Here is a 25,499-nt window from a genome sequence, read left to right as displayed (position 1 = left end):
TCTTTCGGGGCTGAACCGATGGAAAGAGGAATCCAAATTACAATAACTGAGAGCCTGAGACTTGAATCCAAGACGAGCTAGGAAATCCCCATACAATGTAACACCCCCTCGCGTGTTTCTCGTGGAGGCCAACACATGCACAAAAAATCTCACGTATGACTCAAGGGGTCTATTGCAACTGTTTCAACCGGTGAGCTGAAGGTGCTGGATTGGCTCTGACCAAAGCTGATGTCCACATAAGCTTTCATGTTGTCCTCAAGCCTACACTACAAAATATGTCCCCATACTCGGTGGATTTTTTGGACCGCACACGACCTAGTTGCATGCAAAAGTTTTTGGACGGCGGAGAAGGTACCGTAAAACAAGCCCTCACACGTAGTTCAATTGTGGTATATCCCATGCCGGTGGATAATTACGACGTAGTCGGTGGAAAAGTTGACTAGCGTTTATTAATGTCGCGGTAGATGAACATAGACATATATTATCGCATTGTGAATTTGGACCTGACATTTAAACTGGGTCCTACCGTTTTGGCTACTCAAACATGTGTCGGCGACTACTGCGGTCCACCACTGTCGAGCCTATCTTTTTAGATCACGCTTCAGTTTATCCACGTCTCGCGCAAATTCACTCCACAATACTCGTCTCCCGAATCTGTAGCGGGTGACGACGGAGATAGTTGAGGCAACCGGCTGACGGCGACACGAATAAGACGATGGATCGAGTACCAGGGTAATTATGCACTTCGTGTGGATCGATTTCTTCGGTTTGTTTTTGCCGGTATCCCCTTTTTGGTCTTCGAGTTCACGAACTTAATTGGCGCTATCTTGCAATGCGGCGTGCCAATATGGATCCATGATCCATCCTTTCAAGGTGTTGTAATGAAGCCCGCCATATTCAAAACAACATGTTATTGCAAAAGACCACCTCGCAGACATGTCACATACGATGGCGATAATAGCTGCCAAGGTTCCTCGGCTGCAACCGAGCAAACCCGCTGAGATGCTGCTACCTGGTGTGGCTCGATGATCAACACTCGCCGCAACTATAGCGTACCTTGTTGGAAACTTGGAATGAAGCGACCAAGGAACCTAGCGGGTTGAACACCCAAGAGTACCAAGAGTACCGGGAGGAAGCAAAGCAAAATACCAAAAAAGAGAGATCACAGATTCACTAGATGGGATTCGAGTAGTGTGCAAGAATGTGATGCATGAACCTCAGTCGGTTTGGAACTCACTAAACGGTTTATCTGTGGGCATTAGTCATTGATGATATGTTACAAAGTTTTTTTTTTTTTGAGAGCAACCACATATTTCATTAATCAAACACCAAGTTACATGAAGCAACACATGTGGAAACTAAAAGATAAACCGGGATAAAATGATTATCCTGAATTTGCAAATAAAATCCTAAAAGATCGAGAAATATAAAACGATCCCTAGGATTTCCTGCAACCACCGTAGCCAGCGGCCACCGTCCAATTCCAACGTCGTCGAGACAAACGCAAGAAGAGACGCCGAGCCTCCATCGTTGCAAGATCCAAAAAAACACCATCGCCAACGAGGCTTTGTGAGTCGATGAACAGACCTGCTGTAAGCAGCGAGGCACATGTCGCTGTGGCACGTCGACCGGGGGACGTCCCCGTGCTGTCTTGGACCAAGATACGCCGCCTCCCATCGACGAAGTCGGAGAAGAACGGCATAACCACCACCTCCGGACCAACATCTTCGCTCCAGAAGAACCACCTCGCCCCGGTCCCCAGCGCCATCGTGGACAACGACAAACGCCAGTGACACGTCGAGAAACAGATCTCGCCAGATCTGAAGAACGGCGAGAAGACCAAGCTATCGACCTGAAAGATCGACAAGCACACCTTGCCAACAACTCCGAGATGCCGCCGTGAAGGTCGCCGCCGGTGTGGGAGTGGAGTTGTGGCAGATTTATTTGCCCGGACGCCGCTCCCACCACCCCAACGACGCACCATAGGAGACAAAAACTAACCCTAACTACTAGGCCAGAACGGAGGAACGAGGTTCCCCCTCCCTCATGCCGCCGCCAGAGCGGCAAGCGGAGGGAGAGGAAATCAGGCCCAGCGCCCTGTGTTATCACCAGAATTTGACCGGATCAGAGGTGGGCCGCGATTAAGATGGGCTTGAAGAATATACATGGAAGAAATACATTGAATCGGCCTTGTATACAAAGTTTGGGCTAGTTTGCCCGTGTATCTGTAAATATAGTAGGATACGTGTCGGTTAGATAGAATTTGGCTCGTGCACGGTTGGGATTACTCCCACGTTAGAAAGTCTACGGACTATAAATATGTATCTAGGGTTTCTGAAATAAACAACAATCACGTTCACCACAAACCAATCTAGGTGCATCGCCAACTCCCTTATCTCGAGGGTTTCTTCCGGGTAAGCATCATGCTGCCTAGATCGCATCTTGCGATCTAGGCAGTACAAGTTTATTCGTTGTTCATGCGTTGCTCGTGCTGAAGCCTTGTTGATGGCGAGCAACGTAGTTATCATAGATGTGTTAGGGTTAGCATTGTTTCATCGTATCATATGCTTTCATCCGTGCAACCCCTAGATGTCTAGCCGCCCTTACACCTATCTTAGGTGTAAGGGCGGCACCCCGCTTGATCATTATTTAGTAGATCCGATCCGTTATGATTGCTCCTTGTTCTTCAAGGATTAGTTTAATATCTGGATAGTTAGGCCTTACAAACGGGTTGAAGGATCCAGTGGCACGTAGGGTGTAGTTTGCTAGCCCTAGACAAGATGTTCCGGGGATCAACTTCATGTTGGTTTTTAGGCCTTGTATAGGGTCGGTTTATGATCACCGTGCGTGGCCGCCGAGCTCAATCACGCGTAGGATGTTCCGATTATGTGGTGAAAACCCTAAATCGTAGTAGGTCGTTTTAGCTTTGTATTGATCAAGCAGGACCACCATGTGATCGTACACCTCGTACGAATCATGGGTGGATCGGCTCCTTGAGCCGATTCACGGGACAACCTCGAGAGCCGATCGAGGCTCGTATTTAATGTTTACGTGTATGCCATGCAGGAAACTAAGCGAGGCAAATCCATCACCTTCCTGACCAGGTATAGGTCAGGTGGCACGCCCTTGCATCAGCATCGGACGTGCGTGCCGAGTCTTTGCGGGACGTCGCTCGAGGGACCAGGGCCAGCCGCAGTCCTGGGAGCCTCCCGGCTCTACCGTGTTGCCCGTCGCTGCTCGCCGGTGGGTTTCTGACCGCAACACATTCTGGCACGCCCGGTGGGACAATCTTCGACATCAACCGCATCGCCATCTACATCTGAGATGGCGGAATGTACTCCGGTCACGTACGAGGATCTGACCGAGGAGCTCAAGAAGAAGTATGACGAGGTCAAAGCGATCCTCGAAGCCGACCTCATCGTCTCTTTCCAGAGAACCCGCTCACATGGCATCAGGTGGAAAGGGTTCTCACCTGAAGGCGCGCTCGATGGAGTGGACCTGTCCGCCCCGTCAGAAGAACGTACCAGGTCTCTGCGTCAGGAGATTAACTTCATGGTAGCTCATTCGCTGCACCGCCATTCCGAGAGCCTCGGTGAACACGTTGGAGCGTGTCGCTCTTCGGGTGATCCAGAAATCATGAGGCATCGATACTCTCCGTCAGGACCAGCGCTAGGGACTCACCAAGGAGAGATGCCACTCCAGTCCCGACCACCGCTGCCATTTGCGTTGGCAGCACCAGAAGTGCCGAGTTCACCGGCATACGTCGTCTACAAGATCGGTGGTGACCCTAGTGATTACCAGTTCTTGCATGAGGCGCCTAAGGAGATCCCTCACGGATACACGTGCACATACGTGCCGGACTCCAATGAATCGGGCACATGCGAACCGGACCGCAATGCAGCGGGGACTTCGGAATAGCAGGAGGAACTTCGGGAACAGATCTTGAGAAGCGTACGTGGCTAGCTAAGTATGCCACTCCGACGAACCTCCGCAGCTCGACTCCTGCAGCTTGGCTCGGAGCTTGAGAAGCAAGCGTGGCTGGCTAAGTATGCCACTCCGGTGAATCTTCGTAGTTCGACTCCTGCAGCCAAGCACCGCGGATCGGATCAGTACAATCTTGAGAGACCAGCTTCGGCATGGTGCCGAAAAGGAGGGAAATCGGCTATTCCAAGACGTACCCCAACGAGTACGAGTTGATCCCGCTACCACCCAAATATCGGCTCCTCGAATTCTCCAAGTTTAGTGGATCAGATGGTTCCAGCTCAATCGAGCATGTGAGCCGATATTTGGCACAGCTGGGCACGATCTCAGCATCAGATGAGCTGCGTGTGAGGTTCTTCGCACAGTCCCTCACAGGATCGGCTTTCGGGTGGTACACATCGCTGCCACCGCACTCAATCCGGACTTGGAAGCAGCTTGAAGAGCAAGCTCCACATGCGGTATCACTCGGAGGCTTCCGAGGCCGGCATTGCCGATTTAGCACAAGTACGACAGAGCGCGGTGAAACGAGTGTCGAATACATCCAGCGCTCAGGACCGTTAGGAACCGATGCTATTCGGCTCGTGTGACCGAAAAAGAAGCAGTCGAGTTGGCGGTGGTGGGTCTCGCATCACCGATCAAGGATGTGGCCTCCCAAGCGGACTACCCTTCACCGGCGCACATGGTGCGTAAGCCGTCATTATATGAACAAGCGCCACCCGGAGGTATACCGGGATAAATTCAAGCGTGCGGTGGTCCTGGTTGAGGCGTATGAAGATGAAGGCTCGCGGGAGATCAAGAGGTAGCAGTGGCTGAATGGACTCGGGGCAAGCCCCGTGTCCCGCAAGTGGGTTAAGCCACAAGGTCCTCCAAGAGGGTTTGACTTCGACGTGACCAAGGCTGAGCAAATTTTTGACCTCTTACTTAAGGAGAAGCAGACTGAAGGTACCCGAAGGCCACAAGATCCCCACGGCTCAGAGCTGAACGGAAAGCCATACCGCAAGTGGCATAACACGTTCACCCATGCCACCAACGACCGCAGGATGTGGCGTCGGCAGATCCAAATGGCGATAGAACAAGGGCGTTTAATTTTTAGCCAGTACGCCATGAAAGTTGACACACACCCCTTCCCCGCCGTTAACATGGTGGAGTGCACTTACCCTGGGAGGTGCCAGCCAGGCTTCTCGTTCAACATCAACATGGTAGGACCTGGGCACCACTCTGGTAAGGACAGAGACGAGGGAAGCTGCTCTCATGACAACGACAAAGAGGAAGCCGTTCCACGCGACCGGCTCCGGCACGATGGCAAGCGCTACATCACGCAGGGAGAAGTGAAGAATGTGAGATATCAGCGACCTCTCTCTGATCACCTCCTCAACAAATACGTGAGTCAATACGACCAACGCCGACGATACGACAACGATGATGAAAGAGATCGTCTGGCTAGCAGGGATGACAGGAGACATCGTCGGCATGATCGCGGCGAGGAGAGATATGAGCGCCACGCCAAGGAGAAGTCAAGAGAGCAAGACGACGTGGATAGGCACTGGGACTGTCCCTTCTTCAGACACTGCTGGGATTCAGGAATGAGCCGATTGCCTACAATCGGCAACTGCCCGAATGTAGACGAAGAAGAAGGATGCAGCTAACGTGTCCGTGTTCAAACGTCTAGGGCCTCTCCCGCCTCGAACAAGCACGCTAAGTCCTCTCGGGTGGAAGATCTCGAGGAATTAGAAGACGATGATGAAGAAGAAGAAGATAAGTACCACCGGCCAAGGTGGTGCCCTGATGGACTCAGCCGTTCCCAAAAGCGTAGGGTTCAGCGACTACGTGGTTTGGAGGAAGCCGAAAGGTTATACCTGCCCACGTTAAGGAAGGCGCGGCCTGATCTGGTCGCGAAAATTCAGCGAACTCTGGACGAAGAAGGACGGCCACAAAAGAAAGAGTGGCGCCCCAGACAAAAGAAAGCCGATGATGAGACATCGGCTGGCACAAACATGGTGTTCATCCTTCCGACGGAGTTTAGTGCTCCGAGATTAGACGAAGCACCCGTGGCACAACTTGACTGCGGCCCATGGCCGATTATCTTTGAGAAGCCACGAGAAAGAAGCTACGGACACCGAAGGCCCCGTATTTGCGAGGTTATATCAATGGGCAGCCTGTCAACAAGATGCTGGTGGATACCGGAGCGGCAGTCAACATTATGCCATACTCCATGCTACGTCGGTTGGGACGCTCTAGCTCGGACCTGATCAAGACCAACATTACACTGAGCGATTTCAACGGCCAAGCATCTGACGCACAAGGTGTTTTGAACGTGGATCTGACCGTAGGAAGGAAAACCATCCCTACGACGTTCTTTATTGTCGATAGCAAGAGCACCTATGCTGTCCTGCTAGGGAGAGATTGGATCCACGCCAACTATTGCATTCCATCCACGATGCACCAATGCTTAATACAGTGGGGTGGAGATGAAGTAGAGGTCGTCCACGCAGATGACTCAGCCGAGATTTCAACGGCTGGCATGAACGTTTGGGAGACGACAGGCCAAGAGCCACTCTCAGGCATCAATTTGGACGACTGCGAGTGCGTCGACGTGACGAAGGACGGGGTTAGGCTGGTCTTATCCACCGGCCTGACCGTATAGCAAGAACAAATCTATGGACAAACGTGGCGAGGCCGATCCTTGTGATCGGCCCCAAAGATCTATGGACGAACATTGCAAAACCTTCATTGAGCGATTCAATCAAGCATGGAGGCCGATTCCAGCAATCGGCCAAAATTATCCTCACCATACGTTCGCCCGTGTTCAACGTCGATCTAACGGGCAACGGGTTTACGTCGGCCGATGAACCGGAAGAAGTCAACATTAGTCCCGACGGAGCCGACGTTCAAGTACGAGTGCCTTGGCTAACTACGCAGCCGATATCTGCGATACACCGACGATTCGGCTCGGGGGGCACCTAATCAGATGAACATGTGCGATACATGTGCAGTGAAACATTGGGGGGCCGATAGAAAAATCGGCCAGTAAAAAAAAATGTGTACACACAAGTACAGCCGATGCAAAGACATCGACTTCAGAATGTAAAAAGCCGATGCACAGCCATCGACTCTAGAGGTACAAGTTCAGCAAGACATTTATCAGTTTACACAGAGAGGCTCTACTGAAGGAACGCGTTGAGGGCGTGAAGGGCGTCAACACGGATACGATCCACCTCGGCGATCTCAGCCTCGTCGTCCTCGTCTTTGCCCGTCACCGACCGACCGCTCAGTGGCACGAATTTCAGCCAGATCGGTCTTCAGATCAGCTGTGAGGCCTTTTGCTTCCTCTTGAGAGCGGGAAATGAGGGTTTCCCTGTCTTGGATAAGCTGCTTGGTCACCCTGACCCTCTCTTCAAGGTTCTCCAGTTCCTTACGCAGGGTCTCGAGTTCGGCAATATTGGCAGAAGTGTCAGTTTTGGCGTCTAAAGCAGCCTTTTTCTCGTTGAGCCGTTGACATTTGTCTGCAATATCGGCTCTCAACGGAAGCTGGGCGCGACGAAGAATAATTCTTTGACGAGCCGACTGCACCCTTGACCCGAAAACCGACGAGGTCACAGCCTGGCCAAAGCTTCACCTGCAGGTGTCACCGGGAGATGGGGCTGGATGTCTTCGAGGATGCCCTTGATCGCCTCGGGGTTTTCAACCGGGGTCTCAACCGAGGAGGAGAGCAAAGCCTTGAGACGCCGGAGTGGACCATGGACCGTGCTAGGGCTTGGCTCTTCGCCCGCCTTGGAAGTAGCCGGTTCGATGGATTCGAGGATCGAACGTCGGCAAGCTTGAAAGATCGCAACCCCGACGGATGAACAAGAGCAAGTATTAGTATACAACAAAGAAAAGGGTAGAGCCAAGGGAGTGGAGTGTACCTCTCCCAAAGTAGGAGGAGCAGCCGATGTTGTGATAATCGGCTTTTCCGTGGACTTGGCTAGGTTAGCCACTTGGTCGACCACGCTCGTCGAGGTGGCTAGGTCTAGCGTGGCGGATGGCATCAGTACCTCTTCAACGTCCCCGCTAGAGGTCTCATTAGTCTGCAAAAGAAATGGTGAGCCGATCCAAGTGGCAATGGGACGACATGAAATATGAACTGGTGAAGCAATTACATTTGAAACCTCCTGGCTTGGCGAGGAAACTCGTGGGTCTTTGCGAGCCCTTTTGACGCATCGACGCTTCACACGTGACCCTGTTTTGATTGAAGCTTGAGGAGCAACAGGCTCGGGAGTCGACCTTTTCTTGGAAGCCGACGGTGGCAAGTCTGGCTGGCTCTGCATGGTGGCTGTCTCAGAATTGCCTGAGTTCGAGGCCCTTCGACTGAACTGTGTGTCCTCGCCGCTGTTCTCGCCTTGACTAAGGCTCGGGGGGCAGCTGACCTGGTAGATACTCTGTTTTTAGAAGACGATTGGGGTGTCATCGGCTGGCCCTGCATCATAACCTTCTTCAAAGGTGGTGAGTTCTTACAGAAGAGGATCACTGGGAACTATCGCGAGGAGATGTGCGAGCAAGTGGCACCTGTTCTGCAGATGTATCAGCTTCAGCGTCAAGTTGTTTCAGCAACGGTCCTAGGGCTCTCCTGAAGGCATGGGTCTTCCACATTATCCACCAGATCTCAAAGTCATCAGTCGAAGAGATGAAGGATAGATTGTGAGGGACCGATGCGTTGCCATCGGCTCATTGAGCATTGGCTAAGTTGACAATCGGCAAAGTCAGTATGAGGGGAAATCGGCTAAATTAGCATAAAGGAAATCGGCAAAATCAAATTGAAGGAAATTCTTCATTGATAATGGGGTTCCTTACATAAGGAGCTGATTGCTCTCAAAAGGGAGGGGATACATTGCCCCATCTACTGCTACTGATCCTATGCTAAGGGTCCTATCTATGGGCCGTCGCTGCCCTCATCGTCGCCATTGTAGCCGCCCGGTGCTGCTGCTGGCGAGCTCCTCGTCGCTACTGCCGTAGCCCTCGACGGGGGCTTCTTCCTCGTCATCATCGTCCTCGTCGTCATCTGACCAGGCCCAGCCGCGGAAGCGCTTCGCCGGCGGCTCGTCGGAGGAGGTGTCGTCCTCTTCATCCTCCTCTTCTTCCTCTTCACCGGAGGAAGCGGAGTTACCCCAAGAGAGGAGGTCATCCTCACTCTCCACCACCAGTTCTCCATCAATCAGGAACCGGAGGTCATCCTCTCCATCGGTCAGGGGCAAATCGCCATCTGACCCGACGAGGGCCTCGGGTGGGCCGTCGGGCACGAAGTCAAAGTCCCACTCCGGCTCTTCCCATTGGTTGTGCTCTGGCATCGGCTCGCTTGAGGAAGAGGATTGGAAGGAGATAGCCGATGCAGCAGAGGAGGAGGATGAGTCCATGGTGGAGGAGGGCTTTTCGGTGTCTGATACTGAGGGAGAGGATGAAGAAGCAAATTACTCGATGCGGTTAAATAAAAGGGGTATAGTGGAGATTTAATGCCACGACGGTTCTCGAGGACATGGTGCCGAATCTATCAATTCACGCAGAGAAGCCGAGAAGGCGAGGCGACATGATGAAAGATTCTGCGGCAGTTCTCTTCCGCCACGACATGACCCGACGAAGAAAAGGCGAGTGATTTTGGAATTGTCATTTCCAAAACCAGGGGGCATGTGTTATCACCGGAATTTGACCGGATCGGAGGTGGGCCGCGATTAAGATGGGCTTGAAGAATATACATGGAAGAAATACATTGAATCGGCCTTGTATACAAAGTTTGGGCTAGTTTGCCCGTGTATCTGTAAATATAGTAGGATACGTGTCGGTTAGATAGAATTTGGCTCGTGCATGGTTGGGATTACTCCCACGTTAGAAAGTCTACGGACTATAAATATGTATCTAGGGTTTCTGAAATAAACAACAATCACGTTCACCACAAACCAATCTAGGCGCATCGCCAACTCCCTTGTCTCGAGGGTTTCTTCCGGGTAAGCATCATGCTGCCTAGATCGTATCTTGCGATCTAGGCAGTACAAGTTTATTCGTTGTTCATGCGTTGCTCGTGCTGAAGCCTTGTTGATGGCGAGCAACGTAGTTATCATAGATGTGTTAGGGTTAGCATTGTTTCATCGTATCATATGCTTTCATCCGTGCAACCCCTAGACGTCTAGCCGCCCTTACACCTATCTTAGGTGTAAGGGCGGCACCTCGCTTGATCATTATTTAGTAGATCCGATCCGTTATGATTGCTCCTTGTTCTTCAAGGATTAGTTTAATATCTGCATAGTTAGGCCTTACAAACGGGTTGAAGGATCCTGTGGCACGTAGGGTGTAGTTTGCTAGCCCTAGACAAGATGTTCCGGGGATCAACTTCATGTTGGTTTTTAGGCCTTGTCTAGGGTCGGTTTATGATCACCGTGCGTGGCCGCCAGGCTCAATCACGCGTAGGATGTTCCGATTATGTGGTGAAAACTCTAAATCGTAGTAGGTCGTTTTAGCTTTGTATTGATCAAGCAGGACCACCATTTGATCGTACACCTCGTACGAATCATGGGTGGATCGGCTCCTTGAGCCGATTCACGGGACAACTCGAGAGCCGATCGAGGCTCGTATTTAATGTTTACGTGTATGCCATGCAGGAAACTAAGCGAGGCAAATCCATCACCTTCCTGACCAGGTATAGGTCAGGTGGCACGCCCTTGCATCAGCATCGGACGTGCGTGCCGAGTCTTTGCGGGTCGTCGCTCGAGGGACCAGGGCCAGCCGCAGTCCTGGGAGCCTCCCGGCTCTACTGTGTTGCCCGTCGCTGCTCGCCGGTGGGTTTCTGACCGCAACACCCTGGCAGGAGATTGGGAGATTGGATCGCGCCGCCGCCTCGCAGGAGCGGACGAGGGGAAAATGTTTGTTTATTAAGCACTTCATTATATGGTTGGTATTTTGTTTGTTCCCGAAATATGTTTAATTAGATGATGCATGCCATTCTTGTGGGTCTATTTCTTGTGGTTCGCAAAAATGTACAAGGGTGAGAGTGACCCAATGCTCAACGAGTCAACGTTACCCGAATAACCTCCTCCGCTCACGTAGAGCTCGTCGAAGAAAAATCCTTGGTCAAATGTGCGCCACCCACCTCTTGTCCCTACCCACATGCGTCAAATCCAACCTCATGCAACAACACCACTTCTCTGGCACACGCCCTTGATCGTACCGTATCATTCTCCGTCGTGAGGCCATATGTCGACCGCGTCGTCCACATATCTGTCGTGCCACCCTCCTTCGATCTTGCAGTCCCCCTCCCAGGCGCGCCACACACTACCACCGCACCACCCTTTTCCCCGGTACTCCTCACCCTTAAGGGCATCCTAGGTCCGGATCCCCTTTTTACCCATTTGTAGATTTATAGTCTTATATTTCTAGGAAATGGCGACATTGGCAAATTGTTCCAGCCTAAGTGGAAGAAAAAAACAATAGACATCAACGATGTAGTCGCTCAGATTCTTCTCAAAATTCCTCCATACCCTCACAACGTAATGAAGGTATCAACCGTCTGTTGTGATTGGAGGCAACTTATGAGAAGCAACAATTTCAGAGAGCTAACCCTGCCACACAACAGTGAAACCCCATTGCTAGGATTTTTCTACCGGAGTAGTGACAATGCTAAGTGGTTTAACAATAGGGCATGACTTTTACCCAAGCATGTTTCCAAGGGTACCCCTTAGGAATGAAGACTATCTCGCTGAGATTGACAATGACAGTGAAGGAGGTGTATACAGAAACATGTGTATCCTAGTTTGCCGATACGGGCACGTGCTACTTTATTCTTCAGTATACCCAGCCATGTTAGTTCGGGATGCAATCAAGAACAACGATACATTCATGTGCGAACCATTATGGCATAGGTTACAACTAAGTTCAACGACACTATTATATATTCCAATAATCACAGTGGATCATTTATCCACAGTTGTCACACGAGTAATTTCTTGGTTGTTTGGATATCACAAACACTAAACAAGTAGAGTACAAAGGTACTCATCAGAAATACGCACATGAGATTCAGTTGCATCCATGTCATCCGTAGAGATGACATGGGTTCATGAATTGAATCAACAACTCTTTTAGGAGGTGTTTTATATTGGATAACAACATCTACATATATCATTGTATTTGATAACATGACGAAGGCTCTCTTTTATTTCGAGTGGCTCGAAGAGACACACGGTGATTTATTCAAATGAGGATTTCACGCCATTAAGGATAAGAATAGAGGTGTTGGCCTTGCCATTTTAAGAGGTTCTACTTGACGAACCTGGTGCAGTGTAAGATCAGTATAAGGTGATCATGTATGGTCTCTTGATAGAGAATATGGTTTTTTTTATTTCCTAGTCTTTGATACACCTTTGTCAGATGATGGAAGATCTATACAGAAGGTACCCTCTCAAGTGAAGATAGAGAGATCTTGGTTATATGGAGAAAGCAAGGACTGTTCCAATTACACATTAACAACTATAAGTGGAAAACGATCTATGGTCATTTCAAAACATCCATTTTATATCATTTTACTATGATACTAGAGAGTGTACACATTCATATGTATCATGGGCATCCTTACACTATCTTTTTATGCTGATAATTTCGTTTATGAACTGACATCAACAAACATGATCCAGAGTGTTTATGATGAAGATACATAGGTACAACGGAGAATGCCGAAAAATCATGTCAGTAGAATATGTCAATGTATATATTACTTACTATCAAGTGTTTGCCATGAAACTATGGAATCATGTGATATGTATTTGAAGTTGTTTATGTGTTACCATTTGTTATGTATGCATGTAATATCTTATTGATACATGCATTAATTAACAATCTTCAATAAAAATAATTACTACCCATTCTAAAATTATACTAAGTTAGCATAGTAAAGCGCCTTCCAAGAATCACTATAAACGGCACACCAATTAATGGCGGCTCAAACAGTTCTGTCACGACACCTATTTTGTGCCATACCACACAATGTAGCACGGAGTTAGCCGTATCTGCCATGCCATAATGACCTCGGTGTAACACCATATACACATGGAAAAAAGCGTTGGGTCTGTGGAATCCCCCCCCCCCCATGCAGTTATCTCTAGCATTCTTCTATTTGTCGGGTTAGCGCGAACGCAACGATTAGGTGTGTGCCTCAGATTTCAAAACCGCCAGGGACTTCCTACCATGTTGTAGTTCTACCTTGAGTACTCTGTTATCGTTGACAACCGAAGGTACGCTATATTTGCTATATTATCTTTACTACTGTCTCGCCATCATATGTGGAGGAAGGCTTGTCTTGGCAAGACGACTCTTGCAGCAATGTCGGTGTTCACGCGGATGTATTCAGACGTCCCAGCTAAGTATGCAACCAAGATATTGAAGATATCTCGAGGATTTCTTTGGGAATGGAGGAACAAGGCCAAAGGTGGCCATTGTAAAGTGGAATTATGAGGAAACGTTGCAACATAGTCTTCTAGATGGATAGATGTCACGATGGATCTAAGTTTTGTAACCGCTTCCCGAAACTCGTGTTGAGTCGCAACGAGAGCTCTTGAAGGGTGCATGGTGGATGAGGCTAGCCATGGCGGGTGGCTTGCTGACATCGACACCGACCTCGATGCACCAATGATCTAGAAGTTTTTATACATATGGAACATAGTCACGAGGATACCCTCAAGTGGGAACTAAGAGGAAGGGAGACAATGCATACTTAACTTCATCGACTTAGACAACATTCTTTGTGGTGAACACAATGGATCCGAAAGGGGGCCTCCTTTGGATCATATCTGTAGAGCATTGATGATCTTGAAGGTCTTTCTTTGGTTCATGTACATGAATCGGTGTTTGGTGCAGATAGACTTGCGAAGTGAGGTTGCCACATCTGACACAATGTCTATTGTGCCTTCAGCAGTAGGAGACTTTGGAGCATGCTACTGGGTTGTGTGATGGCTAGGGAAGTATGTCACATCATTCTCCAAGAGTGAAATCTCCTAGAGTGGATGCATCAAGATGAAGTGTTGTTGGAGTGGTGGGAAGCACGAAAACACACATATGATGGATAGTCGTGCCATTCCAATGATAATCACATTTGGAGACACTAGTATGATGTCGTGTTCAATGATGTTGTGGCCTCGATGTCAAGATAACCGAAAAAATCAACGACAGAAGTGTCACAATGATAAAAGCGACAACTCTGAGGGTAGCCCAACGGCTAATGCCACCGGAAAATCTCCATTTTCATGAAATATTCCCTTTTACGATTGGAGAACCTGGCTTTGATGACATTACCGAGGAATATATTTCCCCTACTAGGCTCGTTGCTTCTCTTATTAAAGATCAAAGAAGCGAATGCCTCTCGTAATTGATTGAAAAATGTTCGCCATTGGTGATCACGCCCCTGTGACTGGCGGAATGGACTAGTGAAACGCGTCCATACTTAATTCTCACTATCGCTTGGATGCTTAGTCTGCACCACCCACCTGGGCCAGGACACCTCCTCCTGAGCCGGTTCATATCCGTTGATGCTCCTCTATGATCTAAGAGTTGTCTTCCTGTCCACATAACTCTTCAGTGAAATGAACAGTGTCGGCAAGGTGGGGCATTGAGAGTAGTTTCCTTTGTACCAATGGGGTTTTATAAAATGTGTATGTGCGATCACGTGTGTATTGCCAAACCTTGTGTGTTGTAAGCCTAGGAACGTTGGACTAGTGTGGTTGACCTTTTCTACTATTAAAACGATATGCTTTTCTACGACATATCTTTGAAAAAAATCATTTGATGAGTTCAACGGACGGTGGGTATGACAACTGAGTTACATGATGGCTAAGGGAGTTTGCCACATGCCGACATATTTCTCCTTAAATGGAATCTCTTAGAGTGGATGCCTCAAGATGAGGTGTTGGAGTGGTGGGCAACACGCAACACGCAAATGAGGGATATTCGCGCCATTTCGATGACAACCACATCTGGAGGCACCGAGATGATGTCATATTCAATGTCGGCGTTGCTTTGGAGTCAAGCTAACCAACACAATCAAAGACAAAAGTGGGGCAATGGAAGAAAGAAAGCAACACTCTTTGCTTTGGCAAGGTGGTGCGTAATAGAATAGTTGCCTTTGTGTCTACGGGTTGTTATGGCATGTGTATGTTCGAGCACATGAATATTGCCAAACCTTTTGTGAAGTAAGCCCACGTACATTTTACTAGTGTGGTTGTTTTTTTATCTTCTATGAAAACAATATGTCCTTCTACGGACATATCCTCAAATAAAGAAATTATATGTTAAGTTGGACGATCGGTGGATATACCAAATGCACGATGTTCGTTTTGTTGCACACCTATTTGTAATTTTACTTTCAGAATTCTTTGTGATGTTGTTTCAGAAATGCTGTTGAAGATTATAAATAGATGGATGACATTTTCGTAAAAGAACAGACAAGCTACGAGATTAGTTTTGTTTCGTACGAGTTGTGCACGTCACCTTACAAATTAACGTATCACGTAACATCAATCAACCAAGCGAGGAAGAGAACAAAAAGAGAAGAAAGCTATTTGGCCTCTACCCGACACATTGGATTTCTTAGCCACGAGGTAAGCTATTCCGTGTTTAAAAACCCTGCATGATTTAAAAAAAAACCAAGGAAATGCCGTCATTATAATTCTTAGAGGGTAAATCCGTCAATAGATGACCAACCGACTCAGTACTCCCCACGAAACCAAGCAAGTACAACCGACTCGCCCCGAGCGCTTCTTCCCCTTCAAATACTCTTGTCCTGCCCCCTCCGAATCGAACACCAGATAGATCCTTTCGTTCCATCGTGGATCGTCACTCTGCTCTTCCGATAAGGTCAACTGATTTAGCTTCGCTCTCTTTAGTACAAGGAACGATGGATGGATCAGCTGGATTGGATTTCTAATGCTATTGCTAGCGCAGATTTCAGTCGGAAGCGGAATCCGTGGGTCGTGCCATTGGAGGCGGAGACGGCGCGCGTCGTCGTCCCATCGCTTATATCATCTCTGGTCAGAATCTCGCCAACGTTCATTGTGTCGCCCAAGTAGATGATCTAGTTCGATTTTTTTTTTTTTAGATTAGATTAGTAGTAAATCGATTTTTCGAACTGTGACCATAGGATTCGATTTGTTTTCTCTTCTTTTGTACAGATGCTCTGCCCCGCGATTGGAGCAGTGGCAGAGGAAGAGGCATCCTCGCTGCCATCATCCAATCCCGTCGGGATAGGTACGAACTGCTCAGATTCTTGTGAGACATCCCTGTTTTGGTAATCGCAATTTCTTACCTATGGCTTTGTGATTCTTGTATACAGGTTCAAGCACGTCGGCATACGAGACGGCATTGTAGGGGCATTGCTGCCTCGTTCCGCCGCCCCTAGGATTTCCTTGCTGATCGGAGGAAATCCTAGGGGTTTTACTCCCAATGGGCAGCAGCAATCTGTAGTCCTGTGTAAATAATCGAGCATTAGAGACGACTAGCTTTCACCCTCCTGTCATCGCCGCCACGAATCAGCCAAGATGTCGTCTTCCGGCGTCGCCATCCTCAGCCCTCTGCTGGAGCGCCAGGTCGTTCACGTCTCCCGGTGCCTACCCCTGCTGGAACCGCTGGATTCGGTTCTTATTTTTGTTACGATGCCTGGCATGGCACCCATGCCAATGCGTGTCCTGGGGTCTGAATCCATCGCTTCAGTCAAACTCCGCATCCAGAGGACCAAGGGCTTCGTCGTGACAAAGCAACGGCTGGTGTTCGCTGGACACGAGCTGTCACAAAGAAACTCCCATGTCAGGGACTATGGACTTGCTGACGGGAACGTTCTCCACCTTGTCTTCCGGCTGGCTGACCTCCGCACAATCACCGTCGAGACCGACAGCGGGGAGAAATTCATCTACCAGGTGGAGAGCAGCAGCAAGGTTGGGCAACTCAAGAACAAGGTCGCAGCTGAGACCGGGGAGGAACTCGAGGACCAAAGGCTGGTGTGCGATGGAGAGGAGCTTGAGGACAACCAGCTGATCACCGACATCGGTAGCAGCAACGGTGGTGCTGCTGCTGTGATCAACTTGTACATCCGCGCACCGGCGAGGATGAAAACTCAGCAGGTTGATAACGACACTGTTGTTACAGTCGTTAACTCCGAAGAGAATGACAACCTCCAGATAGATGCATTGTCCCCAAAACCAGCTTGTGGCGGACGTGCTTCGGTTGAGCCCATCATTGTTAACGAGAAGGTAAAGCTGTCTCCTGCCATCATGGAAATGATCGGTGCAACAATGGCTGGTCTGGACAACGGGCACCTTCCTCTGATGTCGACCGAGGGTTCTGGGGGAGTCTATTTCATGCCGGATCCCTCGGGCCAGCGCAACGTCGCAGTTTTCAAGCCTATCGACGAGGAACCGATGGCGGAGAATAACCCCAGGGGGTTTCCTCTGTCAGTCGATGGCGAGGGGTTGAAAAGGGGGACACGGGTAGGGGAAGGTGCATTGAGGGAGGTTGCAGCGTATGTTCTCGATCATCCTGTTGATGGGTCCAAATCTTGTGATTCTATTGGATTTTCCGGCGTACCTCCCACGGCGTTGGTCCATTGTTTGCACATGGGTAAAGGGTTTAAGATCGGATCACTGCAAATGTTTGTGGAGAATCATGGAAGCTGTGAGGACATGGGCCCTCGAGATTTCCCCGTTCAGGAGGTTCAGAAGATTGCCGTGTTAGATATCAGGTTAGCGAATGCCGATCGTCACGCTGGCAACGTGCTAGTGTGCCGGGATGGTGAAGATGACCTGAAGTTGGTACCAATTGACCATGGGTACTGCTTGCCAGAAAAGGTGCGTGATACATGCAACTATGTATTATTACTGCTTATATCTCTCTCTCAATTGTTATAATCAGATTCATTGAAATGTTGATCCAATGCAGTTTGAAGATTGTACCTTCGAGTGGCTCTACTGGCCCCAATCCCGCGAGCCCTTCAGTGACGAGACCACCTCATACATTGAATCACTAGACGCTGGAAAAGACATCGCGCTTCTCAAGTTCTATGGTTGGAACCTGCCTCCCCAGTGCGCCCGAGTTCTGCATATCAGCACCATGCTTCTGAAGAAGGGCGCGCAGAGGGGCCTCACGGCTTATGACGTGGGTAGCATCATGTGCAGGAAAACTGTCAAGTGGGAGTCTGGAATCGAGGTCATCATCGATGAAGCGGAGGATGCTGTGCTTCCAGGAACTAGCGAAGAAACTTTCCTGGAGGCCGTATCGGAGGTCATGGACCGTCACCTTGATGACATGCTGTCAAAGCTTAAGCAGAACAAGTGATCAGTTCGTATGTATCCACTTGTAAATATTTGTTTTCACTAAATAATAATAATAACGGGGTGTTTGGACTTGGAAACGTTGGATAAATTTTACATGAACTTCTGTTGTGAATATAATGTGACAAGAAAGGCTTAAGTAGAATAGCAGATCCATTCAATTGTTACTTCACGGTAAAAATAATGGGGCTATTTGAACTTTGAAGAGTTGAAAAAAATTTACATGAACTTTTTGCTGTGAATATAATGTGACAAGAAAGACATGCTACAGTCCAAATTGTTACCTATGTCTTGCCTGTTTTCAGTCTCTCTCATTCTGTCCTATGATTCTCTATGAATGAATGTGTATTTATGCAGCAACTTTGTTTTTAAATATGTGAAAGTAAAGGTTGCTAGGATGATTTGTGACGCTACTTCATTTTCTTAAACATTCCTGCAGTTTGTTTAGACAAAATGCCCATGGTGTCAGTCTGGAAGGGAAAGGACTGGCATGATGTATCCCTGAGAATTCCAGTAGAGGTTAAGATTGCATTTTTTTTTGTTTGCTGCCAGACGGATTTCAACTTTTCACGCTCATACTTTGACAGCGAGAGAGAAAAACAATCAACTTTCTTTAGGTTGGCAAAGCGTGACAGTAAACCACACTGCAACATTCTGTGTGCAACTGTAGCTCTTTTCATTGTGCAAAGTGTTCTAACTAAGGCCGTTTTAAGAATAACATCGACATTTCACCAAAAATAACTTAAGTGCAAGGATCTCATAAGCACTTGAAAACTTTCATGTTAATACGTTTCCAGCATGATCTTGGAAGTCCTCAACAAAATGAATATAACAGGCATATGATAGGAGAAAAGACAAAACTATTTGCTATGAGCACAGAACAATATCACCACAAAGATAAAATGTTCGATTTCAAAAAAAAATCATCTGGTGTTCCACTTCTTCTACAGGGAACTGCGTATTCGATTAAAGCAGCAGGCAGCACTGAGAGGGTACCTGCAACAAGGTAACATGTCACCAAAGTTCAAACTAAAACATGCACAGTCAGGAAAATAGATGGTGCTCCCTCCGTTCACTATTATAAGATGGTTTAGTTATTTTTTACAAAATGCATGCATCTATATGTGTTTCAATGTATAGGTTCACTCATTTTAGTCCATATCTAGTCCACACTGAACAATACAAAGTCTAAAACATCCTGTAATAGTGAACAGAGGGAGTAGGTAATAAACCTTGAGGCAGAGAATAGAAAAACCAACTGTCCACCATCTAAGCATATACTTGTAAACTCAAATTATTTAAGAAGTCGTTTGGAAGCCAGACTTTTATTTCATTTGTAGCATTTTGAAATGAATACATGTAGTCATTTCATTTACATTATGATTCCAGAAATGGACACTTGTTTGGTTGCCACAGGAATTGTAAATGACATTAGAATTCAATATTGAATTTGTAAATGGTTTCCATGGAGAGACGTGAATGACAGGTTTCAGGTCGGCTGTTTACACATGGCATCATTTTGCTGGATTTCCTAAATGAAATGATGGCTCAATTATGTGGCAACCAAACAGCCCACCTATAGAATTTCAAAATGAATTCCAGGATTCCAGACTCAAATGATGGATACCAAATGACCTCTAACAGTTTCTTGGTCTAACAAAAGATAACGTTTTTGGTTTCTTGCTTAACAAACCCAGAAGGGATGTATTACACTGAAACAAGTCACCGTTCCAAGCTACATCAAATTTATCCCAAATAACAGCCAAGAGGGAGTCTGGAATCAAAGTCATTGTCAAAGAAGCTGACGATGTTGTGCTTCCAGGAACTAGCGAAGGAACTTTCCTGGAGACCGTTTCAGAGGTCATGGACCGTCACCTTGATGACATGCTGTCAAAGCTTAAGCAGAATAAAGTGATCAGTTCGTATCTATCCGCTGGTAAATATTATTTCTCACTAAATAATGATAATAATGGGGTTGTTTGGACTTTGAAACATTTGATAAATTTCACATGAACTTGTTGTGAACATAATGTGACAAAAAAGGCTTAAGTAGAATAGAAGATCCATTCGATTGCACTTCACGATAATAAGGGGATTGTTTGAACTTTGAAGCTATTGAACAAAACACACATGAACTTTTTCTTGTGAATATAATGTGACAAGAAAGGCTGGTTACCGTCCAACTTATTACCTATGTTTGCCTGTTTTCAGTCTTTTCTCGCATTCGGTCCTATGAATGAATGTGTGTTTATGCACCAACTATGTTTTTAAATGGGTCAAAATTAAGTTTGTGACGCTACTTTACAATTGGTGCGGGGAGAGTGATAACTTTCGAACACTGTTCACAGGCCAGTGTTATCGGTGTATCCAGAAACTGGATTCATTTCCTGAACCTCCCTTTACAAAGGTTGCAAACTGCCATGACGTATCACCCCAGAATTCAAGGAGATGTTAAGATTGCATCGGTTTGCTCCTAGACGTACAGCGAGAGGGGGAAAACAATCAATTTTCTTGTGTTTGGCAAAGCACGACAGTGAATCACATTGCAAGATTTTGGGTGCAAATGTAGCTCTTTTCATTGTGCAAGTTGTTCTAACTTATGCCGTTTTAAGCAAATAACATCGACATGTCACCAAAAATGACTAAATTGTAAGGATCATAATCACTTGAAAACATTCATGTTAATACGTTTCCAGCATGATCTTGGAAGTCCTCAACAAAATGAATACAGTAGACATATGATAGGAGAAAGGACAACACTATTTGCTACGAGCACAGAATAATATCATCACAAAGATAAAATGTTCGATTTCAAAAATCCCTATCATCGGATGTTCCACTTCTGCTCCAGGGAACTGCATATTCGATTTAAGCAGCAGGCAGCACTGAGAGGGTAACTGCAAACTGCACAAGGTAAAACGTGTAGAATCAGGAAAGTAGCTGGTAGGTAATAAACCTTGAGGCAGAGAATAACAATACCAACTGACCATCTAAGAAAGTCTAAGCATATACTTGTATACTCAAAATTACTTAACGGTTTCTTGGTCTAACAAAAGATACTTTTTTGGTTTCTTGCTCGAACCAGCCCAGAAGTGGGGATGTACTTAACTGAAACAAGTCACCATTCCAAGTAACAGCAAAGTTATCCCAAATAACAGGTAAGTTGGGGTAACGAATTTGTTTTTTAAGAATAATCAGAGAATTAGACAGTTTGACATACCAGAAGAGACTAGTACACTTCTCTAGGCACATTTAAAGTACATATACTAGACTAAATTATGTAATAGTTAAGACCAATAAGCTAAATTGAGTAAACACTCTTTTAACTGATAATAAGCGTCCATTTTACTGTGAGACATCAGTACACTGAACACTCCATGAATATATGAGCTATCTGAATGGGACAGTAAATATAGGATAGGGAACAGTGAATTGCTCTCAGGGTTAGATTTTAAACGTAGCATACAAAGCAAACATAATGTTCAGCTTATCTAACACCTGTCTGTAATTCTCAAAAGATCCAAACAGAAGAAAAATACCACTGATTTAAGAGTATCACTGTGACCACCAAGTACTAGGTAGGTAGTTCTCACGACTAGCATAATTTTTATTTCAAAGAAATAGCAACTCACTCTGTATGTAATCATCCGAGTATTCCTTTTCAATCTTTCCATGGGCCATGGCACCAACCTAGAATGATGTGCAAGGCGCCAAGGCAGTATGAGAATATGCACAAGGAAGCAACCAAGGACAAAAATAAGTTATAGTTCAATATCACAGCTTCACTCACCACAAATACAAGCTGCTCATCATCATTGCTTTTAGCAACATAGTCAAACAAATTAACCGACTTCTCCGCCTTATAGGAAAGGCCTAATTATCAGAAACATATCAATTAGCATCCTTATCTGATCCAGGAAAATATTTAGTACATAAACAGAAATTCTCACCAATCTTCCGTGCACCAACAGGTAGATACTTGGTAACAGGATTTTTAATAACGTTAAGGAGCTTCTCACGTGTCCCCTCTGCTGTAATGCTCAACTTTTGCAATAACTGTGCTGCAATGTTATATAATATCATGCATGTCAGCACAGTTCACGAAAAGGGAACATAAAAGGTGCAGAACATGTACTACTTACACATCAAACCGCAGAAGCGTTTGAATGTTCGTGGCAGGCGAACATGAGGCTTGATTTCAAACAACACTCCTTTTTCAGTCCTAACATAAACAGCTTGTAACCTCCCAGCCTTAGTTAGAGGACTATCAAATATTGCTAGTAGTGCCTGCAAACAAAATAGGATGAAATCCCAAAATTGTGTTACTCTTTAGCAAAATTAAGCAAGAAAATAATGAAAACAACTGGCAAGAGTCGACCCTTTTTGGCTAAAAACCACCCAGGTATTCATGCAGTCATATGAACTACAATAGCTAGTAGCTATTCAGAGACAAATATTGTCCAGGAGAGGAAACAAACGCCATGGCACGGAGGCCAAGCCCAAGGATGAGTGAGAGAGGAAACACTTTCGGGTAATATTCTAGTATCTCAAAGTAATTGATAGTTACAGGAAATTGAAAATACCTGGTAAATGATATCAGGCCTATAATCTGCTGGATTGCGATTCTGCTTCCTCAAATAATTAGCATGATCATCCGAATTCAAGATTTGCATAGCCTACAGAAATTGTTAGAAGAATCATCAGAGCTAAGATAAATGTACAACCCAGCATCTGCTTAGTACAAAATGTATCATCAGAAATATAGAAGGAAATATTACTGCCAGTGAAAGTTAGTTAACACAGCCTTGTAAATTATCGTTATAGTTTGTAGGAGCACTTGCTCTCTACATCTTAGCAGCCACTTAATTTTCCATCCATACAGTGCCTAATCAAGAACAGCGCACCCACCTACATGCATGCACACAGTAACATCCAAAGGAAAGGGAAGAAAAATTCCAAACTCCATTTGATTACACAACATGAATTGCCAGTATCCTTGTATAAATCCATATTCCAAATCCAGGGAATCATGGTATCAAAGAATTTATAAGATCAACAACAGCAGCACAAGACCATAGAAACATCATGCTTAATATTTTTCAGGTAGTGCTACTGATGTTCAAGATTCTAGCCATAAGCAAACTCACATGAAGAGCTTCCACAGAATAGAGAACAGCAATACAACCTATGATGTACTTTGCAGCGTTTGGTATGTCAATAAACAGCAGAATTTTAGTTAGGAAATCAGAAGTCCTTCCGGCCGAATGGATTGCCATACGCCAGAGCTGACAACTGAAGTGAGGATTTGCCCGAATTGAAATTCTGAAAATAAAAATATACTACTGACAGACACCCCAATCTTTTGAGATATGACAGTCCTAAATGTGATCTGTTTCAGTAAGTAATATCGCTCCCGACAAATTTTCCCCTACATGTAAATTAAACGACTAAATGGACGAACCAGCTACTCGAACAAATTTGCCCCTATTCGAACAGTAACCACCGATCCAGAAACAATCAATCAAAGTTAGCAATAAAGTAGGCCTGAATAGTAGCATACCTTGCCCACTTTGCCGACCTCGAGGCAGGCCCTCTCGAGCACGAAGATGACGCCCGGCCGCCGCTTCGGGTCAACAGGCCGGGGCATGATGGGGATCCCCTCTCCCACATCCTCGGCCTCAGCCGCCGCCCCTTCCCCTTCCGTTGCATCCCCCTCCTCTTCATCCGGCGGAGCAAACTCCTCCGCCTCGTCTTGAAGCTTCCGCTGCTTCTTCCCCTTGACCGCGCATGGTGTTTCCTCCGCCTCGTCGGCGACCGGAGGGGGGGCGAGCAAGGCCCCGCCTTGCTCAAGCTTCCGCTTCTTCTTCCCCTTGGCTGCGTACGAGCGCCCCATCTTCGCGCACAGCGCTGCCTCGGGCTGCTGGGGTTTTGGTTAGGGAGAGAGGGAGAGAGAGGCTTAGGGTTTCTGGGGATGCACTGCAGCTGCAAGCAGGGCCGCGTTCAAGCGATAAGCATGGCACGCCTGCTAAACAGGCCGGCCTGGCACGCCTGCCGATTGACCGGCCCGCGTGCTTTTTGGCCTTTTTGCGCGATTTCGGTCTTCGGGGCCTTTTATGCCTAATTAGTTTTGAAAATTCAGATGAATCCTAAAATTATTGCTCAAAAAAAGGTAAATCCTAAAATTCAGAAAAATATTCTAAAATATAAGAAAAACGAGGCAAAGTGTCATATGGGATAATTATTAAGCTTTGTTAGTAGCTATTTCATTCAAACCTTCCATCAGCAGGGAGGAAAGGAAAAAAAAATACAGCTTGCTCTAAATTACAGTAACAAAAAACGTTTTTGCACCGGGGAGCATATGCATCTGGTTTTTGAAAAAAATTCTAGGTAGGTGCATTTTAAAATGTCAAAAAGAAATCGGACATAAAATTGATGCATACATGTCGACATTCTATATGCTCATAAAGTTGTTTCACTGAAAACCGACATTTCTTTGTGTCGTGGAAGAAAAAAACAAAATTTGGTGCTTAAAAAAGAGCTTGTATTTCTTTATCTTTTTAAAACATGTCATAAAAAATATTAGTTTTTTGCAGAACTTGGCATGCGCACATATAGTATTGATGTATAGGCGCTAATTTTTTGTTTAGATTTGTTTTTAGATAGCAGAAGCATATGCATCCAAAGTTAAAAAGTGTATTTACGAGTACCTCACCACCCACTGATGCCTTGACGTTATGGCGGCGCACAGGCCCTGGTGTTAAGCCTAAGAGCATCTCCAGCCGCGTTCGCCAAAGCGTTTTCCAAACGCCGTTGGATCAAGCGATTGGGGGACATGTTTCCTTCGTGCCGTGTTTGAGGAACGTCCCTCCCCAGCCGCGTCCCAGAAAAACGCACATCAAATAAATAAAAGTGCACGAAAATAAAGGTTTTCATTCAAATTTGATTATATATTACAAGTTCGAATAAAAATGGCTAGATTTTATCTAACCCTAGCCTACTGGCCACCCGACGGTGCGTTCGGCGACCCCGCTCCATCGTCGCCTCCCCTCCGCCGCAGCTCCTGCTGCGAGCGCCGCCTCTCCATGCGTAGGGCGGATGCCAGACGCCGCTGCTCCAGCAGCGCGTCATCGCATGCCCTCCCCTGCTGCGCCGCCTGGAGGGAGAGCTCGACGGCGCGGCGAATCAGCG

At 46.7% G+C, this 25,499-nt stretch overlaps 2 protein-coding genes across 2 annotated transcripts; one reads left to right on the top strand and one right to left on the bottom strand.

Annotated features, from left to right (window-relative positions):
• Positions 1-16,526: 16,526 nt before the first annotated feature.
• LOC124690038 (phosphatidylinositol 4-kinase gamma 4-like) lies at positions 16,527-18,315 on the top strand. Its single transcript, XM_047223480.1, has 2 exons — positions 16,527-17,828; positions 17,920-18,315. Exons 1-2 carry the CDS (start codon positions 16,527-16,529, stop codon positions 18,313-18,315), a joined length of 1,698 nt encoding a protein of 565 aa, XP_047079436.1.
• A 2,625-nt stretch (positions 18,316-20,940) lies between these two features.
• Positions 20,941-24,275, bottom strand: LOC124687119 (ribosomal RNA small subunit methyltransferase nep-1-like). Its single transcript, XM_047220954.1, has 7 exons — positions 23,872-24,275; positions 22,895-22,987; positions 22,454-22,598; positions 22,262-22,372; positions 22,102-22,184; positions 21,944-22,001; positions 20,941-21,215 (listed from the first exon to the last, which is right to left on the bottom strand). The coding sequence occupies exons 1-7, from the start codon at positions 24,202-24,204 to the stop codon at positions 21,136-21,138; spliced, it is 903 nt and encodes a 300-aa protein (XP_047076910.1). The 5' UTR covers positions 24,205-24,275; the 3' UTR covers positions 20,941-21,135.
• Positions 24,276-25,499: the final 1,224 nt, after the last annotated feature.

Source organism: Lolium rigidum, chromosome 2 (genome assembly GCF_022539505.1).
Source record: "Lolium rigidum isolate FL_2022 chromosome 2, APGP_CSIRO_Lrig_0.1, whole genome shotgun sequence".
Classification (NCBI taxonomy): Eukaryota; Viridiplantae; Streptophyta; class Magnoliopsida; order Poales; family Poaceae; genus Lolium; species Lolium rigidum.
The sequence above is the reverse complement of the archived record's forward strand: the minus strand, read 5'-3'. Positions and strand labels throughout refer to the sequence as shown.